Genomic DNA, 12,197 nt, shown 5'->3' on the forward strand with positions numbered 1-12,197 from the left:
GTCAGCGGTTTGTCTCACCTCCTAACTGACTTTGTTCTAGTCTGCCCGCTTCCTCGGCCAACATTGTCTGGAAGCCCCGCTCTTCACCTGGAAAACTGCCCATTCAGCCTTATTGGAACACGAGATACTTGCAGACAACCAAACGAGCTGGCGAGATGTCTCGTTCTAACGCCTCGGTTGTGCAACCCTCCCTGACATTATACTAGATTCTTGTTTATGCGTTCCCGACTGAACTAACTATCCTGGAGACGTGAAAGACCATCGAGGAAAAGCACCCTTGAGATGTACTCCGTAGCGGTGAATATGGTTGGTTTCCGAGCTTACCGTGGGGATCAGACCATTAGCTCTTGGAGGAGAAACCCAGCTAATGAGCAAGCTGGGTGTCGAAACTCTCCTACTAGATCGGCAGGGTAGTCGCTTCTGCATGCAGCTGGTCGGGTCTCCGTCTTCCATATATCGCAAGACTGGTTCTCAATCTTCCGTTTTTGATGGCAACCAATGGCCTCCTCTCATCTGCGAGTATTGCTACCCTGACATTTTTATGTGACGTCTGGTACGTGATGTCATCTATCATTCGCGCGTGGCTCATTACCTAGAGACGACCTCACGCCCATGGCACATCTTGTATTCTATATTTGATTGCAGCCTTTATGATGAGATTCTTATCAAGCTTGGCTCCAAGCTTTAGAATTGACCAGTATCCCCTCGCCACACTGCCTCTCGGTGCAGATTCCGGGGTCCTGCCAACAGCGCAGTGGCAAAGAAGCCGTTTTTTACCACTCTTGTATGTTCCGGTTTGGTACATACCTACCTTGGTGATAATGCGAGGCTACGAGGTTGCTCTGCCCATATTAAATGTCTTACGTCCCAGAATAACTTCCGGTTTTCTCCCTCAGGAATAAAATATCTCGCTTCCGGGCACAGTCCACGTCCATCTACACCGTATTTTCTCCTCTAGCCACCCCGGAATTTTTATGCTCGAATTGTGGATCCTTCACATCTGGGGCGTTCCAATCCGGGGATTGATACTCAACGCTGGATCCAATCAACCCTGGTCAGCCAGATAGACGAGCACCCGCAGGGTTTGGTAGCTTAGAAGAAGGCCTGCTTGCTTCTAAAATCTGCCGGCCCGAGGGAGGATACCTATATAAAGCCCAAGTTCCCATTGATTCCGTTCTTCTTTTTTCCTCTCATCAACCGGAATTGTTTCAACGAGTCTTCTACATTAATTGAAACTGTCGTCAGTCATAGCCTTCTAGCAAAAATGCATTCCTTCAAAGCCATCGGTGCCATCCTTCTCCTGGCCACCACTGCTCTTGCCCTTTCTCCGCCAGTGTGCCCAACCTGCAACCCAATTTCCGGCCAAAACAACTGCCACCCAACTACTTCTTGCATTAACACTGGCAAATACTTCCACTGTGCCTGCAGAGCCGGATACAAGGCCTTTGCTGGCAACGATGCCAGACAGTTCCGCCTGCCATTCCAGAACTACGAATTCTTGGTATTTACCAAGGAAAATACCGAGTGCAATGTGCTTTGCAATGACTGGACTCAGCCACCACCTGCCCTCTGCTCTGAGGTCCCTCTTCACAAGAACTGCCCTGTTTAAATAGTGGCCAAGTCAAGGCCGCTTTAGGAAAATTCGATGCTGAGAAGCGACGTGGACAGCAAGAACGACCCCATTTTTTCCCTTCTTTAGGGCTTTCGAGCACACTACTATTGACGGACATGAAAACGATTACGAATATACCACTCCGCGCAATCGACTCTGAATTTCCGACATTGGACGAACGTCTGGTCATGGACTTTAGATATCTTAGGACATATAATAATACTGGTCTACACATCTTGCTATGAATTACATGATTAATTGAGGTACATCTCTTCCATTATTCTTAATAGTAGTTAATCAGTAGTTTTTCACGGAATATACCGTGGTTTAAATACCAGCTGTATGATCATCTTTCCTAGCTCAGATATAAAAAAGTGCTTTGATGATTGCCTCATCTAGCATTCATCTTCTATTGCCATAATATTGGGAGCTCAGTAAATAGAGCGGTCAGAGTTGCATAGCAGACAACATAAGCTTATCCAGCCGCTATTAAGGGCCATCGACCGTCCTATCTAGACCTTATAGCATAGAAGTAATTACCATCATAATAGCACCAGAGGCCTCATTGCGGAAGGATGAAAAACAATTATACCACTATATATAGGGAATGCACTATCTATTTCCACCGTTTCACCGGTTTGAAATGGGGCTGAAAGGCGCGGGTGACCAAAGCGACTTCCAGAACCAGACGGATGGCCAAATGCAGCGAGACAAGAAAATTTTCCCTAGTTTATCACTATATGCTTTTCTCGACGGTTTCTATCAAGGTCTCGGGTATTGAGAGGTTGAGGAAATGACGAGCTATGGAGTTTGTACTTCAGATACATCATTAAAAGTTTCAAAAAATTGAAAGAAGTTTTATGATCCGGGAAAGTGCTGAGTTGAGAACGTTTGAGCTGTTTGCTTGGCCATATTTGGCAAGTGATGAGTAAGTCACATCACGAGCTTTTCAATCACGGGACTTGTGGCCCAATGGCAAGGCGTCTGACTACGAATCAGAAGATTGCAGGTTCGATCCCTGCCAAGTTCATATTTTTGATGTTGTTTCCTATTTAGGATCCCAGTTGAGGACATTGGGATGCATCGGTAATTGCGCGACGGAATAGTATTAGGAAAAGAGGTATATTGAAATTTTTATATATCGGTTATATACTGTAATTTATATGGAGTATGTGCAGACAGCGAGATGACTTTCCGCCGAATCATGGCGCACAATATTAACAGGGAAGAAAACTCATTAACACCTCTATTACAGCTTCGCTTTGATAGTCGCGGCTTCCTTCTTGGCCTGATCTTTCAGTACGCGTCTCAAAATCTTCCCACTAACACTCTTCGGGATCTCGTCCACAAACCGGACGCCACCACGCAGTCTCTTATGTGGAGCAACCTTGCCCTGTAGCCATTGGGCAATCTTCGCTGCCTCCTCTGGTGTTCGTCTTCCTGGGGGGATGATCTTGGGGTTGGGCACAATGTAGGCTCGGGGAACCTCAGAGCCATGTTCTTCACTCTCAATACCGATGACTGCGGCGTCTTGAACTGCTTCGTAGTCGGTAAGCAAGCCTTCCAGTTCTGCAGGAGCAACCTGGAATCCCTTATATTTGATCAACTCTTTGACACGATCCGTGATGAAGAGAAACCCTTCTTCATCTTCGTATCCGACATCACCGGTTCTGAACCAGCCATCGGGGGATATACAAGCAGCAGTCGCCGCTGGATTATCCAAATATCCCATGAAAACGTTCGGGCCACGAACATAAAGCTCCCCAACTTGACCGATGGGTACTTCTTGTGGTGCAGAATCATCTTCGGGGGATGTCATGTATTTGGCCTCTAGATTTGGGAGAAGTTTGCCAACAGAACCAATGCGGCGGCGCCAATCGTTCCATGATAAGGCGTGTGTGGTCGGGCTGGTTTCGCTGAGTCCGTAGCCCTGCTTGATACCACACTTGATGCGGGCGTACGTTGACTCGACAAGTTCGTGAGTCAGTGGTGCTGCGCCGCTGTTCATCATACGTAAGGTAGAAAGGTCATATTTGTCCACAATTGGGTGTTTCGTTAGCAAGAGAACAACAGGAGGAACAATGTAAGAGAATGTGATTCGATAATTCTGGACATGAGAGCACCATCGTTCAATGTCAAACTTAGCCATGACAACAACATGCAGACCAGAAAAGACAGCGTTGTGAACCAAACACGTTAGGCCTACAAAGGTCAGAGACAACTTAGAAGAGCGTTTTGCTAGCAACATACCATAGATATGATAAAATGGCAGGAATGCAAGTAGTCTGTCCCCCTTGCCATCAGCACCGCCATTCCAGGTTAAATTATTCTCCTCTCCAGCACTCATCTGATGGATATTTGTCACAATATTCTTATGCGAGAGCATCACCCCCTTTGGCACGCCAGTTGTACCTGAAGAATACACCAAGAACGCCAGGTCTTTTCCCGGGTTAATTTTTGTTTTGGCATATCTAATGGCGCGTGATATATTTTGGATGGATGTGAAATGCTTGTATTTGGCAGTTGGGTGTCTTTCGTCGCCAATCAGAATGATCCGATCTTCCGGGATGCCCACCTTCCTTGCGGCTTCGATCGCAGTCGGTAAGCAGGAGATCTGCGTCGCGATGACCCTTGCTTTGGTACCCCTGAGCTGGAATGCCAATTCGTCGGCGGTATACGCCGGATTGACGGGGCTCACAACACCGCCAGCCCAGTGAGTACCCCATATCACAGGAGGAATGTCGATCGTGTTCGGCGAGAAAATTGCTAATACGTCGCCCTTTTTCCAGTCCCAGGTTGCCTTTAGACCTTTGCCGAAATCGAGCGTCAGGGACCGGACTTGGTCATAGGTGTACGAACGACCGGTATCGGCATCTTGATAAAGCACTGACATAAAACCCAACGGTTAGCTGCACAAGTCCAAGTTTTCGAATCAACAAAGTCGACCACGACATACCCTTGTCTCCCGGGTATTTTTTGTCCTTGCGGTTAAAAAGAAGCGTCCAGATGTCGACGTCGGGAATCTCGAGCGGCGGGAAGGAAGATTTGATTGGCATGGTGGGCAGCGGGTCTGGGGAAAGAGTGGAGACGACAAATGCAAGGGAAATCCCAACGCAGCCCTTGCTCACAGCAGGTGATAACAGTGCTCCGGAGCGACGACAAAGCTTGCAGACGGAGCACCAAGGAATTGTATATGAAGCTCCCGGAGTCCGCCCGCAGCCGCGATCCCCAGACCCAGCCCCGAACCCGGGGATTAGCCTCGGCATCCCCGCGCCCGCTGTTGGCTGCTTGTCGCCGTCTTGGCGTCGCCGGCGATTGGCTGCGAGCCGGGATTTCGGGACTCGGCGGCTGTTTTTCCGCGCTGGCCGGCCGGGCGGATCAAGCAGCTTCGGCCATAGCAGTCGCCATTAATAATGGATGTTGGATGACAGGCGGCTTCCTTCGACTACCCGGCAGCCAAGGTTCGTGGGGAAGGCTTCTATGATGTGAGCATAGGCTTGAAGGTTCGGCACCCGCTTTACTATTCTATACTCCTCCATTCTTAAAGAGCAGAACTTTGGACTAAACAGCTATACAAACAACAAGCTCGAAACTGAGGGCTGGAAAACTGGTACATAACATCCGTCACAAACAGAACGAACATTCGGAGCAAATCCATCAAGCCTTATATCAACGTGATCGTCAAATGATAAAATTTCCTTGTTTTTCTCTAACCGTACATAGCACACGACTGTCGCTTCTCAACTTCATCGCTATTCCCATACTGTCGCACCGCTGTGCATTCGGGCTCCGAGGTGGCAGCCGGATGGAGCACATCTGGAGCTGAGGCTAGTTGACAGTTCTTTACTCCTTGCTGACAACCGGGACGTTGGCACTGGGCACTTCTCCCTTGCCAACTGTCTCCACGGACGTAGTGCGGGCTCCAGAGAGGCCAAACTGGCTATTGATGCCTTCAACACGGTGAGTGGAGTTAATGTTCTTGACCATAGTGATCTGGTAGCAAGTTGCGCTACCCTGACGAGAAATGATGGTAGAGTAAGCAAGGAAGTATTCCCAGATCTGAGCAACACTTAGTTAGATATATAGGCTCAAACACGGTGCTCTGGATACGTACTCTGAACCATTTCTTGCCGTATTTGGCCTCAACCTTATCTTTGTTGCCCATCCAGTTGCGGTACCATCTCCAAAGGGTTGCGGAGTAATGAATGCCGACAGTATCGATGCCCTTGATTTCGAAACCAGCTCCTTCGAGTTTATCGACAACAAAGCCCAAGGGAGTACTCGCATCGGCACCAGGGAAGATATATTTGTTCATGAATAAGCCCCAGATCAAATCCTCATATTGCCAGGCCTTTCGGAGACCAGCAATCTGCAAGAAGAAAACACCGTCGTCATCAAGCATGTCATGAACCTGCGACAAGAAAGTACCAAAATGACGGACGCCGACGTGCTCGGCCATCTCAAGACAAGTAATCTTCTTGTAGCCGCCGGGGACAGTGGGAGCGTCGCGGTAGTCACAGCAAACGATACGGCTTTGGGATTCATCAATTCCAGCTTTGCGAAGGCCATTGTTTCCCCAAGCAGTCTGATTGCGCCCAAGAGTAATACCAGTAGCATGAGCTCCATAGTGAACACTGGCATACTTAGCGAGAGTTCCCCAACCGCATCCAAGGTCGAGCATAGTGTCGCCTGGCTTGAGACCAATCTTCTCGCATACAATAGCCAGCTTGTTATCCTGCAATTGTTCTAGCGTTTCTTCCTTGTTGATATCGCTAATAATACCAGAGGTATAGATCATGCGCGGGCCAAGGAACCAGCCGTAGAAGTCGTCTCCGCGGTCATAATGACCGCGAACTTGCTCCTCGTCTGTTTACCAGGCAGCAAAATTAGCGACGTCGCAAATACTTGAAGGTAAAACAAAAACCCTTACCTTGACTGCGAGTGTGCATAATAACCTCCGGCATCATTCCCGTCAAGAAAAACTTGTACAAGCTCAATGTAAACCTGAAAGAAGCCCAGTCGTGTCTATACTCCAAAGCTTCCAAGCAGTCGCCCTTGAAATCCACCTTTCCGTCAAAGTACATCTCGTGGAAAGTTTCCATGGGGATTTTGCTCTTGCCATGGTACTTAGCTCGGTCATGTTCACTGTGGAACTGGAGGTAGTGCTCGACTGGTCTGCCGGGATACTTCGCCTTTTCGTTCTTGCGCGGGGAAATCGACGAGGCGACGGACCAGTAGACCATGAGAATGGGAATAGAGGTAAAGACCGCTAAGAAGATACTAGTGTAAAATCCACCGCCTATCTGGCGAGCGAGGTACCATGGAATGAGAACGAGAAGGCCAATTAGGAGGATGTTGGAGAAGCTGTCGCTCCCAGCAGCATCAGCAGGAAGGGGGCCATTCTTGATTGAAGGGTACTGTCCACGGATAAAAATTAGTTACAAGTATCTTTTGGTTTAAATAAGTGGCAATGGAAAGCTCGAACAATCCAATTGAGAAAAAATGCTTGCGTTACGGTTCGCACTCACCGACGTTGTCCTCACGCCACAGTTTCCTGGCGACGGAGACTCGCAAGGGGCAGCAGGGGTCTCGATGAACTCAAAGTCATCTGAAGACTCAGAATGGGCTCTCGCCATGATCACGAGGGAATTGCAGCTCGCGGAGAAGGGCGAAGGGACAGATGGAGCTCAACAGGAGTTGGTTGTGCAGCAGAGCAAAAAGCACAGGGGAGTGTTTGGCAGGCTGACCCTGAAGCTACAGAGCCACATGCCAACGCCGGTTTGTCTTTTCGCCCAAACTCAATTCGGTTGATTCGAACACAACACAAATCCATTGGGACCAGCGAGACAAGGTCGACGGCACAGGAAACTGATGGCGGAGAGCTGCTCCAAGTGATAAAAAGAGGCTAGCTATCATAATTCTTCCCTAAATAAGTTGCAACGCAAGCAATCACCAACGCCGTTGTCCTGTCCATTATTCACCCCTGAAGCTACGCGGCGGCCGAGCCCACAACGAATGCCTTTTTCTGCAGACAGGCACGGCCACACTCCGTAAACGCCAGGCCATCCACATCCTGGAACTCCGGCGCGCGTTCGTATTCCCCTGCGTGCATTTTACCGATCCCAAGCCCAGGTCACCAGAATCTAAGCACAACGCACGTGTACAAATACCAAATAACGCCTATGAAACATGTACTCCAGATATTAAAGACTTCATACAGTGAGCTGGAAATTAGCTGTCTCCTCATCTTCCTCGTATGTGACTGGGGGGATTTCATCGTAAATCGCCTTGTCCACGTCAACAGGATCGAAGAGACCCGCTGTCTTGCATCTCGACCACATTTCAGTGCCAACTGCCGGAGGGCCATAGAGCTGCATAAATCTCTCAGGAGAGATGATGCTGCTGCTGCTGCTGGTGGTGCTGGAAGGGGGCTTTTTCACGTTCTCTTTAGACGACTGATTGCGAAGAGCAGACGATACGCCGCGTCCCTTTGCATAGCCTAGGGTGGTTCTCGAGTTAATTACTGCGGCCGTATGTCGCATCGGTGATGGGTTTATAGGCACAACGGCCTTTCTTTTGCTCGTTAAACTAGGAATAACTCTAGACCTCGCGGTGGGAACCACTCGCGGTTTTGGCTGAACAGATGGGCGCGGCAACTTTGAAAGCGCTTTCGCTGCGGTGCGAGACTGAATTATAGACGGCTGACGACCGGTTTTTCCCATTGCTTGTAGCCGTTTTGCCTCGAGCTCCTCAATGCACGGCTCGTCAGGAAACTCTTGAATATCTAGAGACTTCATGTCCTGAACTTGTTGCAAGATGAGGTCATCAATTTTTTTGTCAAATACGGCTTGGTCTTTTCTCCATTCCCTCTCTTTTTTAGTAAGCCCGTCTTCCCCAACATCGTACTCGTCATTATACAGTCGTTCCCACCCCCGAGCAAAGTTTTGTCCTTTGAACTGTGGAAAGCTCGTGTCGTATATAATATCGTCAGGATGATCTGGAAGGGCTAGTGATCCGGAACATCAGAACCCTTACAATGGCCGCAATACCAGGTTTGACTTACGTGTGGGCTTTGGCGGCATGTATTCAATATCAGGGACCTTGTCTTCCTCATCAGCAGTTTTGGGCGCCTTGAAAATGAGCCCTTGCTTTGGAGCAGATTGCTTTAATTTACGGGCAGTCGAGCCTCGTTTACTCGATTTCACTGGTTTCGCGGTCCCCAACGGCGCTGGCGTCTGAAAAGCTTTCGCGTTCGTTGTTTTCATTCCTAATGGCGCACGATTCTGGTTGCCTGTAGAAATTCTTTAGAGACCCTCTTCAGCACCCAATAGATATAGTCAAACCCCCTACCCATTGGTGTAGCCAACGGCCGCTTCTCCCCGAGTCCATCCTTTCCGGCTTGTCGAACGACATTTTCTTTTTGGGCCTGAAATAAGCGTGGTCCGGCTGTTTGCTTTCCCAATCCACCAAAAGTCAACGGGTTGTTTTCGTCATTCAGCGGAATCCTAAAGGGCGTCTTTGGCACTTTGTTGCCCGGCGTTTTCGGCTGGAGCGATCGCACGTCGTGGTTGAGGGGTTTCGCGGCGGCGACGGTCTGGTGAGAGTGCACCAGGTTTTCCTGGTCTTTGGCGGCAAGCATCGTGATAGAATACGGCCCCTTGCAGTGTTCGTCGGTGTGTTCGGCGCGTGGTTCTATTACTCCAGTCGCTGTTGGCCAACTTTGCGTCTCTGTTTTGATGTTCGTTGCGAGGGACAACGGCCTCACCGCCAAGCTTTCAGGCACGTTTTAGCATTTCGGGACAGAAAATTCTAAATTCACTTTCCAGCTTTCAGTGTGCCGTATGTCTGCGTGGTTTCTCTTTCTAAATATCCAGACTCCTCTTACAAGCTGGAATCGAGGCGATCTTCGGATACATATCGTATTTAGCATACTCCGTACGGAGTAGTAGCTTAGACAACCGTTAAAGTAAAAGATGATTCGCAAACGGTATTTCAATGCCAACTGGAGCAAACAACGCAAACAATGGAAGCTTGTTCTTTTCAGGGGCGTACACTGCGTATCTTATATGTCTTTTCGACAGTTGCTCGTCGACTGCTAGCTGAGAAGGACCCAGAACAGAACGCGAAGCACAGAGAGCTACTGCGTTCATAATGCCAAAAACTCGTCAACTTCTCCGCGAGGAGATTACGTATTCTGTTGCAAAGGAAAAAGAAACCAACATCCTCCAGCGGCTATCATACGTTGAGAAGCGGGATGAGTTTTTTGGCCAACTTAAACGAAATACGGGTTGGATAAAGAGTACAATTACTCACCACATTGGATTACATTCCCCTAATGCATGCCAGATATCTGATGAGGACGACTGGCTTTATGGCAGCTTCAATGTCTGTATTCCAGTGACGGTTGATTCTAAAAACTGGAGATGGAAGCGACAGTATGGAAATCGTCTTATGTTTCGGCTTCCTCTCCCATATCGCGTTGCGGAAACTTTTCGTCCTGGAAGTGCGGATGAAAAAGTTCGCTGCGAAGCAGCAACCTATTCGTTCTTTCAACAGCATTGTACAGATGTGCCACTTCCTCGACTCTATGGCTTTGGTTTGACAACGGGTGAAACGGTATTTTGGTGTTTTATTATCTCAGCGAACGATCACTGACGAAAATGATGCAGTTCACGGAACTTGATACTCTCCCATTTTTAATGCGCGGATTCTTTAAAATAAAGAACTTCTTAAGGTCGTTATTTAGGCTCCCGCTACCATCTAAATATGTGCGTCACCAGCCGCGCCTCGCCCTTCAGACTGATGAGGGAAGACTCTCTTACATGCTGCTTGAATACATCGAAGACACGACTGGCGAGATGCTCTCAGCTACCTGGAAGGACAAGCAAAATGATGCCGAACTGCGCGCCAATCTCTTCCGAGGAATTTCTCGGATTTTGCTTAGCATTACGCGAATAAAGCTACCAAAAATCGGGTCATTCACGATGGATAACAAAGGGTACATTTCGCTAACAAATCGCCCACTAACATATCAAATGCTGGAAGCGGAGAATGAGAGCATTCCTACGGATATACCTCGTGATCGAACATATTCCACAGTAGAATCCTACACTCTGGATATGCTCAACTTCCACGACAATCGCATCCTTCATCAGCCAAACGCCATAAATGATCTGAGCGACTATAGCTACCAAACAGCAGCTCTGACAACAATGCGCGCTATTCTTCCCTCCTTTTTGGATCAAAAAACTCGTTATGGGCCATTTGTTCTGTGCTTTGGTGATTTTAATCAAAGCAATATCTTTGTTGATAAGAATTGGAATATCACCTGCTTACTTGACCTTGAATGGATGTTTTCTCAGCCGATTGATTTGGTCCGACTTCCGACTTGGCTGTCCAACCAGGCGTTGGATGAATTAGCCCATGAACCTGAACATTTTACAGCAATACGAAAGGAACTAGTGGATATTCTTGCGGATGAGGAGAAAAAATGGCACGCCATCCCTTCCCAGGAATGGACTTCAGAAATTCAAGAGAAAGCACCTTCATCGGCACTCCTATTATCTACGGCCCTAAGTAGCTGCTGGGAAACCGGTGCATTCTGGTATTCTCTAGCTCTTCACAATCCAACGGCTCTTTTTTCAGTGTTTTACGAACGAATTCAGCCAAAGTTCTTAGACAAGAATAATGATCACGACGCCTTCCAAAATATTGTTCCATGGTATTGGGCTACAGACTTTGTCGATATTGCGTTAGAGAAAGTTGAGGATAAGAAGAATTATGACATCCAGCTGCAACAAGCTTTCGAAGACTCAACGTAACACTTGCATCAAACAATCCTTCGATCCCAATACTGTCGTTTCACGCCTTCCCCTTTCCCTTTCCCTTATCGTCATTGCCAGAGCCTTCCTTGGATTTCCCTGCCGCAACGGCCTCGATCGCAGCATTTCCTTTCTTGGCCTTATTTTTCTGGCGGGCGAATCTAACCGCTTCTCCGGTAGAGGTAACAATCTGAAGGTTCTTTTCCCTGAACTCTTTTTCTTCGCGGGTGAGGTCAGCTGGCTCTCCAGCAGATTGAAGAATCTGGAGGTTCTTGAGCTTGTTTTTTTCGCGGGCAAATTTAACCGATTCTGCGGTGGAGGTAATAAGCTGGAGGTTCTTTGCCTTGGTCGAGACTCCGACGCTTGCCGTGCCTATTTCGACCTTTTCGTCGCTGGCATAGTCATCAGACATGTCAGACATTTTTGTAAAGGAGCGCCGATAATTCGTTCCGACTTTGCTGTCAGGAGATCTGTTTTTTGAAATAAGCAACGTATATAGATGCAGTCTTATGACCCCTTACTTTGTACCCTGGAGCCAAAACGCTCGTGCTTGGCTTGATATCGAAAAGCTCCTAACTGTTCACAAATGGTTTTGTTCAACTGACCGGAGGTTCCTGTATTGTATTTGCTTTGTAAAAGGGAGGATAGGCCGTGGAGAGGGAGCATTATATACCCTCCACCTCGTCTCTATGCGCTGCTTCTAACCACCTCGCCAACCAGCTCATTGCTTCTCATGCGATAATCGACAACCTATCAGCAGCATC

General features: G+C 48.2%; 5 protein-coding genes and 1 non-coding gene across 6 annotated transcripts; 2 read left to right on the top strand and 4 right to left on the bottom strand.

Moving 5' to 3' along the window:
* Positions 1–2,570: 2,570 nt before the first annotated feature.
* Positions 2,571–2,642, top strand: LOZ57_003868. The gene has a single exon. It is a non-coding gene; the product is annotated as a tRNA-Arg (tRNA).
* A 219-nt stretch (positions 2,643–2,861) lies between these two features.
* On the bottom strand, positions 2,862–4,668 carry LOZ57_003869 (uncharacterized protein; the record flags this gene model as incomplete). Its single annotated transcript, XM_049252916.1, has 3 exons — positions 2,862–3,814; positions 3,863–4,498; positions 4,569–4,668. 3 exons carry the CDS (start codon positions 4,666–4,668, stop codon positions 2,862–2,864), a joined length of 1,689 nt encoding a protein of 562 aa, XP_049108085.1.
* A 787-nt stretch (positions 4,669–5,455) lies between these two features.
* MT2 (Sphingolipid C9-methyltransferase 2) lies at positions 5,456–7,248 on the bottom strand (the record flags this gene model as incomplete). The annotated part of the gene is made up of 4 exons (XM_049252917.1): positions 5,456–5,671; positions 5,727–6,478; positions 6,543–7,029; positions 7,141–7,248. The coding sequence occupies 4 exons, from the start codon at positions 7,246–7,248 to the stop codon at positions 5,456–5,458; spliced, it is 1,563 nt and encodes a 520-aa protein (XP_049108086.1).
* Positions 7,249–7,824: 576 nt separating this feature from the next.
* On the bottom strand, positions 7,825–9,251 carry LOZ57_003871 (uncharacterized protein; the record flags this gene model as incomplete). The annotated part of the gene is made up of 3 exons (XM_049252918.1): positions 7,825–8,618; positions 8,676–8,903; positions 8,963–9,251. 3 exons carry the CDS (start codon positions 9,249–9,251, stop codon positions 7,825–7,827), a joined length of 1,311 nt encoding a protein of 436 aa, XP_049108087.1.
* A 512-nt stretch (positions 9,252–9,763) lies between these two features.
* On the top strand, positions 9,764–11,433 carry LOZ57_003872 (uncharacterized protein; the record flags this gene model as incomplete). Its single annotated transcript, XM_049252919.1, has 2 exons — positions 9,764–10,228; positions 10,282–11,433. 2 exons carry the CDS (start codon positions 9,764–9,766, stop codon positions 11,431–11,433), a joined length of 1,617 nt encoding a protein of 538 aa, XP_049108088.1.
* A 40-nt stretch (positions 11,434–11,473) lies between these two features.
* Positions 11,474–12,158, bottom strand: LOZ57_003873 (uncharacterized protein; the record flags this gene model as incomplete). The annotated part of the gene is made up of 3 exons (XM_049252920.1): positions 11,474–11,903; positions 12,039–12,047; positions 12,151–12,158. The coding sequence occupies 3 exons, from the start codon at positions 12,156–12,158 to the stop codon at positions 11,474–11,476; spliced, it is 447 nt and encodes a 148-aa protein (XP_049108089.1).
* Between the last annotated feature and the right edge of the window lie 39 nt (positions 12,159–12,197).

Source organism: Ophidiomyces ophidiicola (assembly GCF_022830035.1).
Source record: "Ophidiomyces ophidiicola strain CBS 122913 chromosome Unknown scaffold_14, whole genome shotgun sequence".
Classification (NCBI taxonomy): domain Eukaryota; kingdom Fungi; phylum Ascomycota; class Eurotiomycetes; order Onygenales; family Onygenaceae; genus Ophidiomyces; species Ophidiomyces ophidiicola.